The following is a 16,695-nucleotide window of genomic DNA, read 5'->3' on the forward strand; positions in this document are numbered from 1 at the left end:
TGTTGCTATGTTGTCTATTAACATTATGGCTATGTTGTCTATTACCATTGTTGCTATGTTGTTTATTACCATTATTGCTATGTTGTCTATTACCATTGTTGCTATGTTGTCTATTAACATTATTGCCATGTTGTCTATTACCATTATTGCTATGTTGTCTATTACCATTATTGCTATGTTGTCTATTACCATTATTGCTATGTTGTCTATTACCATTGTTGCTATGTTGTCTATTAACATTATTGCTATGTTGTCTATTACCATTATTGCTATGTTGTTTATTACCATTATTAATATGTTGTCTATTACCATTGTTGCTATGTTGTCTATTACCATTATTGCTATGTTGTCTATTACCATTGTTGCTATGTTGTCTATTAACATTATTGCTATGTTGTCTATTACCATTATTGCTATGTTGTTTATTACCATTATTACTATGTTGTCTATTACCATTGTTGCTATGTTGTCTATTACCATTATTGCTATGTTGTCTATTACCATTATTGCTATGTTGTCTATTACCATTGTTGCTATGTTGTCTATTAACATTATTGCTATGTTGTCTATTACCATTATTGCTATGTTGTTTATTACCATTATTACCATGTTGTCTATTACCATGTTGTCTATTACCATTGTTGCTATGTTGTCTATTACCATTGTTGCTATGTTGTCTATTACCATTATTGCTATGTTGTCTATTACCATTGTTGCTATGTTGTCTATTACCATTGTGGCTATGTTGTCTATTACCATTATTGCTATGTTGTCTATTACCATTATTGCTATGTTGTCTATTACCATTGTTGCTATGTTGTCTATTACCATTGTTGCTATGTTGTCTATTACCATTATTGCTATGTTGTCTATTACCATTATTGCTATGTTGTCTATTACCATTGTTGCTATGTTGTCTATTACCATTGTTGCTATGTTGTCTATTACCATTATTGCTATGTTGTCTATTACCATTGTTGCTATGTTGTCTATTACCATTATTGCTATGTTGTCTACTACCATTGTTGCTATGTTGTCTATTACCATTATTGCTATGTTGTCTATTACCATTATTGCTATGTTGTCTATTACCATTGTTGCTATGTTGTCTATTACCATTGTTGCTATGTTGTCTATTACCATTTTTGCTATGTTGTCTATTACCATTGTTGCTATGTTGTCTATTACCATTATTGCTATGTTGTCTATTACCATTATTGCTATGTTGTCTATTACCATTATTGCTATGTTGTCTATTACCATTATTACTAGGTTGTCTATTACCATTGTTGCTATGTTGTCTATTACCATTGTTGCTATGTTGTCTATTACCATTATTGCTATGTTGTCTATTACCATTGTTGCTATGTTGTCTATTACCATTGTGGCTATGTTGTCTATTACCATTGTTGCTATGTTGTCTATTACCATTGTTGCTATGTTGTCTATTACCATTGTTGCTATGTTGTCTATTACCATTTTTGCTATGTTGTCTATTACCATTGTTGCTATGTTGTCTATTACCATTATTGCTATGTTGTCTATTACCATTATTGCTATGTTGTCTATTACCATTATTGCTATGTTGTCTATTACCATTGTTGCTATGTTGTCTATTACCATTGTTGCTATGTTGTCTATTAACATTATTGCTATGTTGTCTATTACCATTGTTGCTATGTTGTTTATTACCATTATTGCTATGTTGTCTATTACCATTGTTGCTATGTTGTCTATTAACATTATTGCTATGTTGTCTATTACCATTATTGCTATGTTGTCTATTACCATTATTGCTATGTTGTCTATTACCATTGTTGCTATGTTGTCTATTAACATTATTGCTATGTTGTCTATTACCATTATTGCTATGTTGTTTATTACCATTATTACTATGTTGTCTATTACCATTGTTGCTATGTTGTCTATTACCATTATTGCTATGTTGTCTATTACCATTATTGCTATGTTGTCTATTACCATTGTTGCTATGTTGTCTATTAACATTATTGCTATGTTGTCTATTACCATTATTGCTATGTTGTTTATTACCATTATTACCATGTTGTCTATTACCATGTTGTCTATTACCATTGTTGCTATGTTGTCTATTACCATTGTTGCTATGTTGTCTATTACCATTATTGCTATGTTGTCTATTACCATTGTTGCTATGTTGTCTATTACCATTGTGGCTATGTTGTCTATTACCATTATTGCTATGTTGTCTATTACCATTATTGCTATGTTGTCTATTACCATTGTTGCTATGTTGTCTATTACCATTGTTGCTATGTTGTCTATTACCATTATTGCTATGTTGTCTATTACCATTATTGCTATGTTGTCTATTACCATTGTTGCTATGTTGTCTATTACCATTGTTGCTATGTTGTCTATTACCATTATTGCTATGTTGTCTATTACCATTGTTGCTATGTTGTCTATTACCATTATTGCTATGTTGTCTACTACCATTGTTGCTATGTTGTCTATTACCATTATTGCTATGTTGTCTATTACCATTATTGCTATGTTGTCTATTACCATTGTTGCTATGTTGTCTATTAACATTATGGCTATGTTGTCTATTACCATTGTTGCTATGTTGTTTATTACCATTATTGCTATGTTGTCTATTACCATTGTTGCTATGTTGTCTATTAACATTATTGCCATGTTGTCTATTACCATTATTGCTATGTTGTCTATTACCATTATTGCTATGTTGTCTATTACCATTATTGCTATGTTGTCTATTACCATTGTTGCTATGTTGTCTATTAACATTATTGCTATGTTGTCTATTACCATTATTGCTATGTTGTTTATTACCATTATTAATATGTTGTCTATTACCATTGTTGCTATGTTGTCTATTACCATTATTGCTATGTTGTCTATTACCATTGTTGCTATGTTGTCTATTAACATTATTGCTATGTTGTCTATTACCATTATTGCTATGTTGTTTATTACCATTATTACTATGTTGTCTATTACCATTGTTGCTATGTTGTCTATTACCATTATTGCTATGTTGTCTATTACCATTATTGCTATGTTGTCTATTACCATTGTTGCTATGTTGTCTATTAACATTATTGCTATGTTGTCTATTACCATTATTGCTATGTTGTTTATTACCATTATTACCATGTTGTCTATTACCATGTTGTCTATTACCATTGTTGCTATGTTGTCTATTACCATTGTTGCTATGTTGTCTATTACCATTATTGCTATGTTGTCTATTACCATTGTTGCTATGTTGTCTATTACCATTGTGGCTATGTTGTCTATTACCATTATTGCTATGTTGTCTATTACCATTATTGCTATGTTGTCTATTACCATTGTTGCTATGTTGTCTATTACCATTGTTGCTATGTTGTCTATTACCATTATTGCTATGTTGTCTATTACCATTATTGCTATGTTGTCTATTACCATTGTTGCTATGTTGTCTATTACCATTGTTGCTATGTTGTCTATTACCATTATTGCTATGTTGTCTATTACCATTGTTGCTATGTTGTCTATTACCATTATTGCTATGTTGTCTACTACCATTGTTGCTATGTTGTCTATTACCATTATTGCTATGTTGTCTATTACCATTATTGCTATGTTGTCTATTACCATTGTTGCTATGTTGTCTATTACCATTGTTGCTATGTTGTCTATTAACATTATGGCTATGTTGTCTATTACCATTGTTGCTATGTTGTTTATTACCATTATTGCTATGTTGTCTATTACCATTGTTGCTATGTTGTCTATTAACATTATTGCCATGTTGTCTATTACCATTATTGCTATGTTGTCTATTACCATTATTGCTATGTTGTCTATTACCATTATTGCTATGTTGTCTATTACCATTGTTGCTATGTTGTCTATTAACATTATTGCTATGTTGTCTATTACCATTATTGCTATGTTGTTTATTACCATTATTAATATGTTGTCTATTACCATTGTTGCTATGTTGTCTATTACCATTATTGCTATGTTGTCTATTACCATTATTGCTATGTTGTCTATTACCATTGTTGCTATGTTGTCTATTAACATTATTGCTATGTTGTCTATTACCATTATTGCTATGTTGTTTATTACCATTATTACTATGTTGTCTATTACCATTGTTGCTATGTTGTCTATTACCATTATTGCTATGTTGTCTATTACCATTATTGCTATGTTGTCTATTACCATTGTTGCTATGTTGTCTATTAACATTATTGCTATGTTGTCTATTACCATTGTTGCTATGTTGTTTATTACCATTATTGCTATGTTGTCTATTACCATTGTTGCTATGTTGTCTATTAACATTATTGCTATGTTGTCTATTACCATTATTGCTATGTTGTCTATTACCATTATTGCTATGTTGTCTATTACCATTGTTGCTATGTTGTCTATTAACATTGTTGCTATGTTGTCTATTACCATTATTGCTATGTTGTTTATTACCATTATTACTATGTTGTCTATTACCATTGTTGCTATGTTGTCTATTAACATTATTGCTATGTTGTCTATTACCATTATTGCTATGTTGTTTATTACCATTATTACTATGTTGTCTATTACCATTGTTGCTATGTTGTCTATTACCATTATTGCTATGTTGTCTATTACCATTATTGCTATGTTGTCTATTACCATTGTTGCTATGTTGTCTATTAACATTATTGCTATGTTGTCTATTACCATTATTGCTATGTTGTTTATTACCATTATTGCTATGTTGTCTATTACCATTGTTGCTATGTTGTCTATTACCATTGTTGCTATGTTGTCTTTTAACATTATGGCTATGTTGTCTATTACCATTGTTGCTATGTTGTTTATTACCATTATTGCTATGTTGTCTATTACCATTGTTGCTATGTTGTCTATTAACATTATTGCTATGTTGTCTATTACCATTATTGCTATGTTGTCTATTACCATTATTGCTATGTTGTCTATTACCATTATTGCTATGTTGTCTATTACCATTGTTGCTATGTTGTCTATTAACATTATTGCTATGTTGTCTATTACCATTATTGCTATGTTGTTTATTACCATTATTAATATGTTGTCTATTACCATTGTTGCTATGTTGTCTATTACCATTATTGCTATGTTGTCTATTACCATTATTGCTATGTTGTCTATTACCATTGTTGCTATGTTGTCTATTAACATTATTGCTATGTTGTCTATTACCATTATTGCTATGTTGTTTATTACCATTATTACTATGTTGTCTATTACCATTGTTGCTATGTTGTCTATTACCATTATTGCTATGTTGTCTATTACCATTATTGCTATGTTGTCTATTACCATTGTTGCTATGTTGTCTATTAACATTATTGCTATGTTGTCTATTACCATTATTGCTATGTTGTTTATTACCATTATTGCTATGTTGTCTATTACCATTGTTGCTATGTTGTCTATTACCATTGTTGCTATGTTGTCTTTTACCATTGTTGCTATGTTGTCTACTACCATTATTGCTATGTTGTCTATTACCATTATTACTATGTTGTCTATTACCATTATTGCTATGTTGTCTATTACCATTATTGCTATGTTGTCTATTACCATTGTTGCTATGTTGTCTATTACCATTGTTGCTATGTTGTCTATTACCATTGTTGCTATGTTGTCTATTACCATTATTACTATGTTGTCTATTACCAGTATTACTATGTTGTCTATTACCATTGTTGCTATGTTGTCTATTACCATTATTGCTATGTTGTCTATTACCATTATTGCTATGTTGTCTATTACCATTGTTGCTATGTTGTCTATTACCATTATTGCTATGTTAATAATTATTGTTACCTGTGGTAATGCCACTATGATACAACATTTGTATTATAATCCTTGAACAAAGTAAGAGTGAAACTCATTTGAATAATCACTGAATGGAGAACTGGGGGTGGGATTAAATAAATTATCTTCTTCCCACTCCCTTTCAGGCAAAACTGGACAATCATGCATTACATACTATACATTACCTTTTGCACTATATTCATTTATATTATTATGTGTTGTCAACTTTGTACTTTTTTATGTCATTGCCTGAAATAAATGGAAAAAAATGAAATGAAAGGCACCATTAATGCTGAAAGGTACATACAGCTTTTGGAGCAACATATGTTGCCATCCAAGCAACGTTATCATGGACGCCCCTGCTTATTTCAGCAAGACAATGCCAAGCCACGTGTTACAACAGCATGGCTTCATAGTAAAAGAGTGCAGGTACTAGACTGGCCTGCCTGTAGTCCAGACCTGTCTCCCATTGAAAATGTGTGGCGCATTATGAAGCCTAAAATATTGTTGAACAACTTAAGCTGTACATCAAGCAAGAATGAGAAAGAATTTCACCTGGGAAGCTTCAAAAATGTGTCTCCTCAGTTCCCAAACGTTTACTGAGTGTTGTTAAAAGGAAAGGCCATGTAACACAGTGGTAAAAATGCCCCTGTGCTAACTTGTTTTGCAATGTGTTGCTGTCATTAAATTCTAAGTTAATGATTATTTGCACAAAAAAAAATCAGTTTCTCAGTTTGAACATGAAATATCTTGTCTTTGCGATCTATTCAACTGAATATAAGTTGAAAAGTATTTGCAAATCATTGAATTCTGTTTTTATTTACAAATTTCACAACATGCCAACTTCACTGGTTTTGGGTTTTGTATCTACTGCTTGAAAATAGTCCAGTGAGCGATTCCTAGTAAATTGTTGACCCTGCTTCTTAAAAGGGTTGACATCGAGAATTGTTGGAAATCGGAACCGGAATTCTCCAAATACAAACAACGCCTAATCCTAGTTAACTCAGTATAGCAGGGGTGTCCAAAGTGCGGCCCGGGGGCCATTTGTGGCCCGCAGGTAATTTTTTAACGGCCCCACGGCACATTTTAAAAATACGAATGAAAAAAATTAAAAACATGATAAGTGGTATAAAAGAGCAAACAGGTGAAATGTAACAAGAAAATGTTGCAATGTTTCCTCTAATAACACAAAGCTGCCATGCAGGCTGTTTCTTTCTTTTAAAAAAAAAAAAGAATCAAAATCAATGTCATTATGAATTATTGACCTATTCAAGGCTCCAATTACGTCACATCTGACATATTTTTGGGAAAAATGTTGCATATTTTGTGTTTGCCATATAAAAAACTGAGCAGTTTTTTAAAAAGAAGGGCCAAAAACTAACAAACGAAAAACATAAACAACAATAAAACGTATAATTGACGGATGGATCTGAAGTTGATCTTGAGATTATTGTGTTAAAAGTAAACAGTAAAAAAAAAAAAAATACACTACCGTTCAAAAGTTTGGGGTCACATTGAAATGTCCTTATTTTTGAAGGAAAAGCACTGTACTTTTCAATGAAGATAACTTTAAACTAGTCTTAACTTTAAAGAAATACACTCTATACATTGCTAATGTGGTAAATGACTATTCTAGCTGCAAATGTCTGGTTTTTGGTGCAATATCTACATAGGTGTATAGAGGCCCATTTCCAGCAACTATCACTCCAGTGTTCTAATGTTACAATGTGTTTGCTCATTGGCTCAGAAGGCTAATTGATGATTAGAAAACCCTTGTGCAATCATGTTCACACATCTGAAAACTGTTTGGCTCGTTACAGAAGCTACAAAACTGACCTTCCTTTGAGCAGATTGAGTTTCTGGAGCATCACGTTTGTGGGGTCAATTAAACGCTCAAAATGGCCAGAAAAAGAGAACTTTCATCTGAAACTCGACAGTCTATTCTTGTTCTTAGAAATGAAGGCTATTCTATAAAATTGTTTGGGTGACCCCAAACTTTTGAACGGTAGTGTATATAATTTATTTTTTATCACTATAATTATTTGGATCCCCAATAATTTTAGTGTGATTTGTTTTTAAGTGTCATTGCTCAAAAAATAATAATGAATTAAAATCAATGTTGTGAGTTATTGACCTTTTTAAGGCTCCAATTATTTTATAATCTCAAACGTTCCACTTAAAAATGTTATTGTGTGAAAATATACTGCATATTTTGTATTTTTTCCATAAAAAAACAGGGTTTTCTTTGACAACAAGAGCATACAACTTAAATCTTTAAAAGCGTTATACTGACAGATAGACCTAACGTTGATCTAGAGATTTAAAACTTGAATAATAATAATAAAAAATGATAATACTGAATAATGGCACATTTTTAATATTTTTTTGGACCAAAACCCTTTGGGGTCCCCGGGATCAAGCCTGAGTGGAGGCCTAAATGTATATTTTTTATACATATATTGTATTGTTTTTTAAAATAAAAAATATTAAAAGGCCCCCGCTTGCTTTGATTTTTCAGAATGCGGCCCTCAGTGGAAAAAGTTTGGACACCCCTGGAGTGTAGAGTTTGAGTACCTGGTGTTTTTACCTGATTGAGCAAACACTTGGATGACTAAGAGGCATGCTGCAGCCCTCTTGGCATGTTGGATGTTGTTCTTGAGCAGGTTTAACGTCAGCAGAACAGCTCCAGCCTCCTCAGCTTTCTTACCTATACTGCGGTCTGCAAAAAACACATTGCATCATGTAGTAGATTGATTGATTGATGACATCTTAAATAATTGAATCCATGTGATGCTTTAAAAAGGCAAATGGATGGCACAAAAAGCCAAAAGGCTCGTTTCCATTGTGGTCCATTAAATATTCATCACATTTGATACATTCAATAATAAAATATACTGTATATAACCTGTAACATGTGTATAAAAAATGACGTTAAAAAATGGATAAATTATGTACATATACACAGTATACATGTCAGGTGATTTGAAAAACAATATATACTAAAAAATATATAAAAATACTTGTAAACCACAACAATCTAGAACAGGGGTGTCCAAAGTGCGGCCCCGGGGGCCATTTGCGGCCCGCAGCTAATTGTTTACCGGCCCGCCACACATTCTGCAACAATTGCAAAATTGATAGTATTGCAAAAATTTAAAAAAACATTTAAAAAAAGTGGAATGAGGTGAAATCTAACAAGAAAACGTTGCAATGTTGACACAAAGCTGCCTTGCAGGCTGTTTTTTTTTCTTTTGTCTTTGTTTATTTTTCTTTTTTTTGCCATTGCTAAAAAAAAAAAAGACTAAAAATCTATGTTAAAAAATATCACTTAACAATGTTTTATGTGGAAAAAATATTGCATATATTGTGTGGTTGCCATAAAAAACCATCAAAGTTTTATTTGACAAAAGAGCATAAAACAAACAAAATAACAGTTCAAATGTAAAATGGACAGATATATCTGATGTTGATCTCGTAATTTAAGTGTTAAAAGTAAAAAAAAATCTAATAAAAATGTATCACTTTATGAGTGGGGGACCTTTTGGATCCCAAATATATTTAGTAGGATTTTATTTAACATTTCACTGTGATTACTCAAAAATATTAAATAATTAAAATCAATGGTGTCCTGCATTATTAATCTTTTAGGGCTCTAATTACTAAATACTGCATATTTCAGTTTTACAATAAAAAACAAAGTTGTCTTTGACAGAAAAGGCATAAAACCTTTTTTTTTTTTCTTACTTTATATCAACCTGAAGTTGATATAAAGATTTACTGTAGGTGTTAAATAAAAAATAATAATAATTTGACTTATTTTTTACATTTTAATGACTGAGACCCTTTATGGTCCCCGGGAGCCCTAAAGGTTAAAAAAAAATCCATATATTTTGTTAAGGTTTGAAAATGAAAAATATCAAAATGGCCCCCGCATGCTTCAATTTTTCCGTGTACGGCCCTCAGTGGAAAAAGTTTGGACACCCCTGGTCTAGAACATAAGTGTCAATGTCGTTTTCACTGAGGGCCACATCGCAGTTATGTTTGGCCCCAGAGGGCCACTTCTAACAGTGAATACTATTATTACACATGTTTTTAATGCATTTTATTAGTAATTTTTTTTAAAAACTAAAATGTAAAAAAAAATATGGTAAGTTGCAATAATTTCACCTCAAAATTTAGTGTATATTACTGTAAATGGAAAAACAGTACTGCTGTTTTTATGGTTTAAAAAAAGGCAGCTTTGTTGCCAGAATCTTAATGTAAAATTTACATCTGTTTTTTTCACTGTAAAAAAAAACAACTGCAATTTTACAGTAACATTTTGGCACCTGAGCTGCCAGTTTTTTTAATCGCAAATCACCAAGTGTAGATTTTTCGGTGTATTACTGTAAATGGCAAAACGACACCACAGTTTATTACAGCGAAAATGTACAGTTTTTTTTCCATTCAGAGAAAAATGCTGGAAAAACCACAGTAAATTTCACAATCATACCATGAAATCTATTTATACATTTACATTGCACAAATTGATGGATAACTTGCTTTGAAATCATTATTATTAGTATTTATTTCTATTTAAAAATGGTTTGAATGTTTGATCATATATTTTTGGATAATTAGACAATATTTAAGTTAACATAATTTTCGATTACATGGAGTACATATATTTTTGTTTCTCCCAAAATAGAAAGAAAGAATACATTTAGTAAGACAAGTTACAGTACTTTATTGATACATATTATTTCCAGGATTTCGAGGGTCGAATAAAATGAAGTGGTGGGCCACATTTGGCCCCTGGGCCTTGAGTTTGACACCTGTGATCTAGACAGTGGTAGACGGTCATGGCCAGCAAGGCCGAAACACTAAGACCCTGCCAAAGCTTTTAGGTCAAAACAGTGAAGCAATGTATCGGGGTGGGTTTTTATTCACATGACAACCAACTCTCCTGCCTCCACACCCCTGATTGTAAATAATGTAAATAATTCAATGTGATTATCTTGTGTGATGACTGTATTATGATGATAGTATATATGATAGTATATATCTGTATCATGAATCAATTTAAGTGGACCCCGACTTAAACAAGTTGAAAAACTTATTCGGGTGTTACCATTTAGTGGTCAATTGTACGGAATATGTACTTCACTGTGCAACCTACTAATAAAAGTCTCAATCAATCAATCAATCAGCTTAAAGGCCTACTGAAAGCCACTACTACCGACCCCGCAGTCTGATAGTTTATATATCAATGATGAAATCTTAACATTGCAACACATGCCAATACGGCCGGGTTAACTTATAAAGTGCCATTTTAAATTTCCCGGGAAACTTCCGGCTGAAAACGTCTATGTATGATGACGTGTGCGCGTGACGTCAAGGGTTGAAGGAGACATTTTGGAATAGCACGGTCGCCAGCTTAAATCGTCTGTTTTCATCGCAAAATTCCACAGTATTCTGGACATCTGTGTTGGTGAATCTTTTGCAATTTGTTCAATTAACAATGGAGACTGCAACGAAGAAAGCTGTAGGTGGGATCGGTGTATTAGCGGCTGGCTGCAGCAACACAACCAGGAGGACTTTGAGTTGGATAGCAGACGCGCTACCGTGAGTACAGCTTTGGCTTCCAAACATTTGATCGCTTGCCCGTACGTGCGTGGCGCTATGTGCATGTCACGTACGTAACTTTGGGGAAATATATGTTTCTTCCCGACTCTGATGGCGGCCGGGGTGTCGTCAAAAGCTGCAACACCCTTCGCCGCGCTGCTGTCCTCACCTTGACTTCCTCCGTCTCCGGGCCGCCGACCGCATCGATGATCGGGTGAAGTCCTTCGTCGCGCCGTCGATCGCTGGGACGCAGGTGAGCACGGGTGGTGATGAGCAGATGAGGGCTGGCGTAGGTGGAGAGCTAATGTTTTTAGCATAGCTCTGTCGAGGTCCCGTAGCTAAGTTAGCTTCAATGGCGTCGTTAGCAACAGCATTGCTAGGCTCCGCCAGGCTGGACAGCATTAACTGTGTGGTTACAGGTCCAGAGTGTAATAGTATTGTTGATCTTCTGTCTATCCTTCCAGTCAGGGGCTTATTTCGTCTGTTTCTATATGCAGTTAAGCACGATGCTATCACGTTAGCTCCGTAGCTAAAGTGCTTCCGCCGATGTATTGTCATGGAGATAAAAGTCACTGTGAATGTCTATTTCGCGTTCTCGACTCTCATTTTCAAGAGGATATAGTATCCGAGGTGGTTTAAAATACAAATCCGTGATCCACAATAGGAAAAGGAGAAAGTGTGGAATCCAATGAGCCAGCTTGTACCTAAGTTACGGTCAGAGCGAAAAAAGATACGTCCTGCACTGCACTCTAATCCTTCACTCTCACGTTCCTCATCCACAAATCTTTCATCCTGGCTCAAATTAATGGGGTAATCGTCGCTTTCTCGGTCCGAATCGCTCTCGCTGCTGGTGTAAACAATGGGGAAATGTGAGGAGCTCTTCAACCTGCGACGTCACGCTATTTCCGGTACAGGCAAGGCTTTTTAATCAGCGACCAAAACTTTATCGTCGATGTTCTCTACTAAATCCTTTCAGCAAAAATATGGCAATATCGCGAAATGATCAAGTATGACACATAGAATGGATCTGCTATCCCCGTTTGAATAAGAAAATGTCTTTTCAGTAGGCCTTTAAAGTCAGGGCTGACTAAGGCTGATATATACTCTCATGTCACGGAGCTTGCGTCCCTTCTAACGGTGTCCTGATTCATTTATAGCTCTCGCTATTATCTTCGAAAACGCTTAGGGGCCGTTTCTCCTGAGGGAGCAATCACAGCTTTAGTTGACTAGATATTTACCTTCCTGTGAAAGAATGAGCAATGACAACCGCAACATTGACATCTTTGTTGGCACCGGAATTATGCAGGTACATTCAGAAACATCAGTTTAATTTTAATGGACGTTTTACTCATAAAGCAGAGGAAAATATGTTTTTTGTGAAGATGGACTGTGCATCAACCTGCTGAACAAGTGGCGGCAGAAGACCTGCACATGAGACAAGAGAGAGCTATGTAATTCAAAATAAACAAAACAGTTAAATAATGATTTTAACGACCTGCTGGAGTGTTTATGTTCATGTGTTATAGATGTTTAGGGTTCTCATGTTCTTGAACATACCGTGCCTGAAATGTGACTTGACAGCTACACAAATGCAACCAAGCTGCCCTTTGTAGTGGGGCCTGGCGCTTTGAAAAAGTTGAATGCAAGTTAACTTCCCAGTTGACCTCCTATAAATAGTTTGCAATGTAACAAAAGCACAGCAAAAAGCAACAAACATGGTTAAATACAAAAACAAACGTTTTTTTTTTACATAACTCAGTCATATAAATCTTGCTACTGCAAATACTGTTGCATTGTCTTCATGGGGCTGCTGTCATGCAGTCATTACGGTTACTTAAAGGCCTACTGAAATGACATGTTCTTTTTTAAACGGGGATAGCAGATCCATTCTATGTGTCATACTTGATCATTTCGCGATATTGCCATTGTTTTGCTGAAAGGATTTAGTAGAGAACATCGACGATAAAGTTTTGGTCGCTGATAAAAAAAAGCCTTTCCTGTACCGGAAGTAGCGTGACGTCGCAGGTTGAAAGGCTCCTCACATTTCTTCATTGTTTACACCAGCAGCGAGAGAGATTCGGACCGAGAAAGTGACGATTACCCCATTAATTTGAGCCAGGATGAAAGATTCGTGGATGAGGAACGTTAGAGTGAAGGACTAGAGTGCAGTGCAGGACATATCTTTTTTTTGCTCTGACCGTAACTTAGGTACAAGGGCTCATTGGATTCCACACTTTCTCCTTTTTCTATTGTGGATCACGGATTTGTATTTTAAACCACCTCGGATACTATATCCTCTTGAAAATGAGAGTCGAGAACGCGAAATGGACATTCACAGTGACTTTTATCCCCACGACAATACATCGACGAAGCACTTTAGCTACGGAGCTAACGTGATAGCACATCGGGCGTAACTGCAGATAGAAGCAGAAGAAATAAGCCCCTGACTGGAAGGATAGACAGAAGATCAACAATACTACCAAACCCTGGACCTGTAACTACACGGTTAATGCTGTGCCGCCTGGCGAAGCCTAGCAATGCTGTTGCTAACGACGCCATTGAAGCTAACTTAGCTACGGGACCTCGACAGAGCTATGCTAAAAACATTAGCTGTCTACCTACGCCAGCCCTCATCTGCTCATCACGACCCGTGCTCACCTGCGTTCCAGCGATCGACGGCACGGCGAAGGACTTCACCACGATGATCGGTGCGGTCGGCGGCCCGGAGACGGAGGAAGTCAACCCAGACAGGTGAGGACAGCGGCGCGGCGGACGGCGTTGTAGCTTTCGACGACACCCCGGCCGCCATCAGAGTCGGCAAGAAACATATATTTCCCCAAAGTTACGTACGTGACATGCACATAGCGGCACGCACGTACGGGCAAGCGATCAAATGTTTGGAAGCCAAAGCTGTACTCAAGGTAGCGCGTCTGCTATCCAAGTCAAAGTCCTCCTGGTTGTGTTGCTGCAGCCAGCCGCTAATACACCGATCCCACCTACAACTTTCTTCTTTGCAGTCTCCATTGTTCATTAAACAAATTGCAAAAGATTCACCACCACAGATTTCCAGAATACTGTGGAATTATGTGGTGAAAACAGACGACTGGCCCCCGTGCCATTCCAAAATGTCTGCTTCAACCCTTGACGTCACGCGCATTGCGTCATCATACCAAGACGTTTTCAGCCGGAAGTTTCTCGGGAAATTTATAATTGCACTTTATAAGTTAACCCGGCCGTATTGGCATGTGTTGCAATTTTAAGATTTCATCATTGATATATAAACTATCAGACTGCGTGGTCGGTAGTAGTGGCTTTCAGTAGGCCTTTAATTTATCTATAAATCATTAGAACGCGCAGTGTTTCTTGATTAAGAAAACACTAGAATAACTTAAATAGTTAAAAACTTATGGTAATTTCAAAATAACTTTGCAGATCACATTGCTGGCTGATATTAAATGAACACGTTTCGCGTTCTTAATGTTGCATTAACATGCCAAGAACATTTGATTATTTAAAAAGAGTGCTGATCTCGTATTAAAGACATCCACAGACATTTACTGCCTGTAGGGGAGTTGAGGTGCGCTTCTTGGACGCTTGTCTGTCATTGGTGCCCATGGTGATCAAAACATTTACGTATTGATTTTACAAGAAGTAAAAAGGTAACTGGGATGTCTGGTTTCCATGTATAGCTTTATCCCCATAAAGTACACTACCGTTCAAAAGTTTGGGGTTCTTCTCTCTCTGTGCACAGAGAAGAGGATGACTGCTTTCAAAATTGAGCTACAAAAGCAAGATTGGGACAATGTGTACAATGAAAAAGAGGTTGATGAAGCATATGAACATTTCTTAAACAAGTTCATAATACTTTATGACAAACATTGTCCATGGATACAACTTAGTAATAAACAGAGAAAGAATAACCAACCATGGATGACAAAAGGATTAAAAAATGCTTGTAAGAAGAAGAATACACTATATAGAGAATTTATAGCACAAAGAACTATAGAGGCAGAAATTAAGTACAAAAAGTATAAAAACAAGTTAACAGAAATACTACGATCATGTAGAAAAGAATATTACAGTGAATTATTGGACAGGAACAAAAATAATATGAGAGCAACATGGGGCATCCTCAATAGCATTATTAAAAATGGCACAAAGAGGGACTACCCTCAATACTTTTTAGACGGAAATAAAAACAATGACAACATAAAGGAAGTAGTTGAAAGCTTCAATAATTATTTTGTAAATATTGGACCAAAATTGGAAGAAAGGATTCCAGACCCAGTTCCAATTGAGGACTATAATGATACCATAGAGCGAAATCCCAACTCCATGTTCCTCAGTAATGTGACACAGGAGGAAATAGTTACAATCGTGAAAAAATGTAAATCTAAGACTTCAACTGATTGTAATGGAATTGATATGGATACGATAAAAAAGGTTATAGAAGAGATCTCAGGACCATTAATGTATATTAGTAACCTATCATTTCAAACAGGTACATTTCCAAACAAAATGAAAATAGCTAAAGTTGCACCAATTTATAAGACTGGAGATAAACATCAATTTACAAATTATAGACCTGTTTCTTTACTTCCACAATTTTCTAAAATCATTGAAAAACTGTTTAATAACAGATTAGAGAGTTTCATAAATAAAAATAGAATACTCGAAGAGAACCAATATGGATACAGAGCTAATGTCTCAACTTCAATGGCTTTAATTGAAATTACAGAAGAAATTACCAATGCAATAGATAGTAAAAAATGTGCAGCAGCAGTTTTTATGGATCTAACTAAAGCATTTGACACAATTAATCACAATATTTTAATCAAAAAACTAGAACGATATGGCATCAGAGGGTTAGTCTTAAACTGGATAAGAAGTTATCTAACGAACAGGAAACAATACGTGAAGCTAGGCGAACACATGTCTACAACGCTAAATATATCCTGTGGTGTACCTCAGGGATCAATATTAGGACCTAAATTATTCAATCTCTATATAAATGACATTTGTAAAGTTACAAAAGATTTAAAGTTAGTATTATTTGCGGATGATACAACAGCGTTTTGTTCAGGAGAGAACACACAGGAGATAATACAAATAATAACAGAAGAAATTAACAAATTAAAAAGATGGTTTGACAAAAACAGACTATCGTTGAATCTTAGTAAAACTAAAATAATGCTATTTGGTAATAGTAGAAGAGAAAGTCAAACACAAATACAAATAGACGGA

The 16,695-nt window shown here is 34.7% G+C and overlaps 1 protein-coding gene across 1 annotated transcript in view; it reads right to left on the reverse strand.

Moving 5' to 3' along the window:
* The window catches only part of LOC133658776 (cytosolic carboxypeptidase 4), a 121,947-nt gene that overhangs the window by 89,492 nt on the left and 15,760 nt on the right, over nt 1–16,695 (reverse strand). The window contains 1 exon segment of the mRNA XM_062061162.1: nt 8,435–8,566. Coding sequence (XP_061917146.1) covers nt 8,435–8,566 — 132 coding nt within the window.

Source organism: Entelurus aequoreus, linkage group LG10 (assembly GCF_033978785.1).
Source record: "Entelurus aequoreus isolate RoL-2023_Sb linkage group LG10, RoL_Eaeq_v1.1, whole genome shotgun sequence".
NCBI classification, from domain to species: domain Eukaryota; kingdom Metazoa; phylum Chordata; class Actinopteri; order Syngnathiformes; family Syngnathidae; genus Entelurus; species Entelurus aequoreus.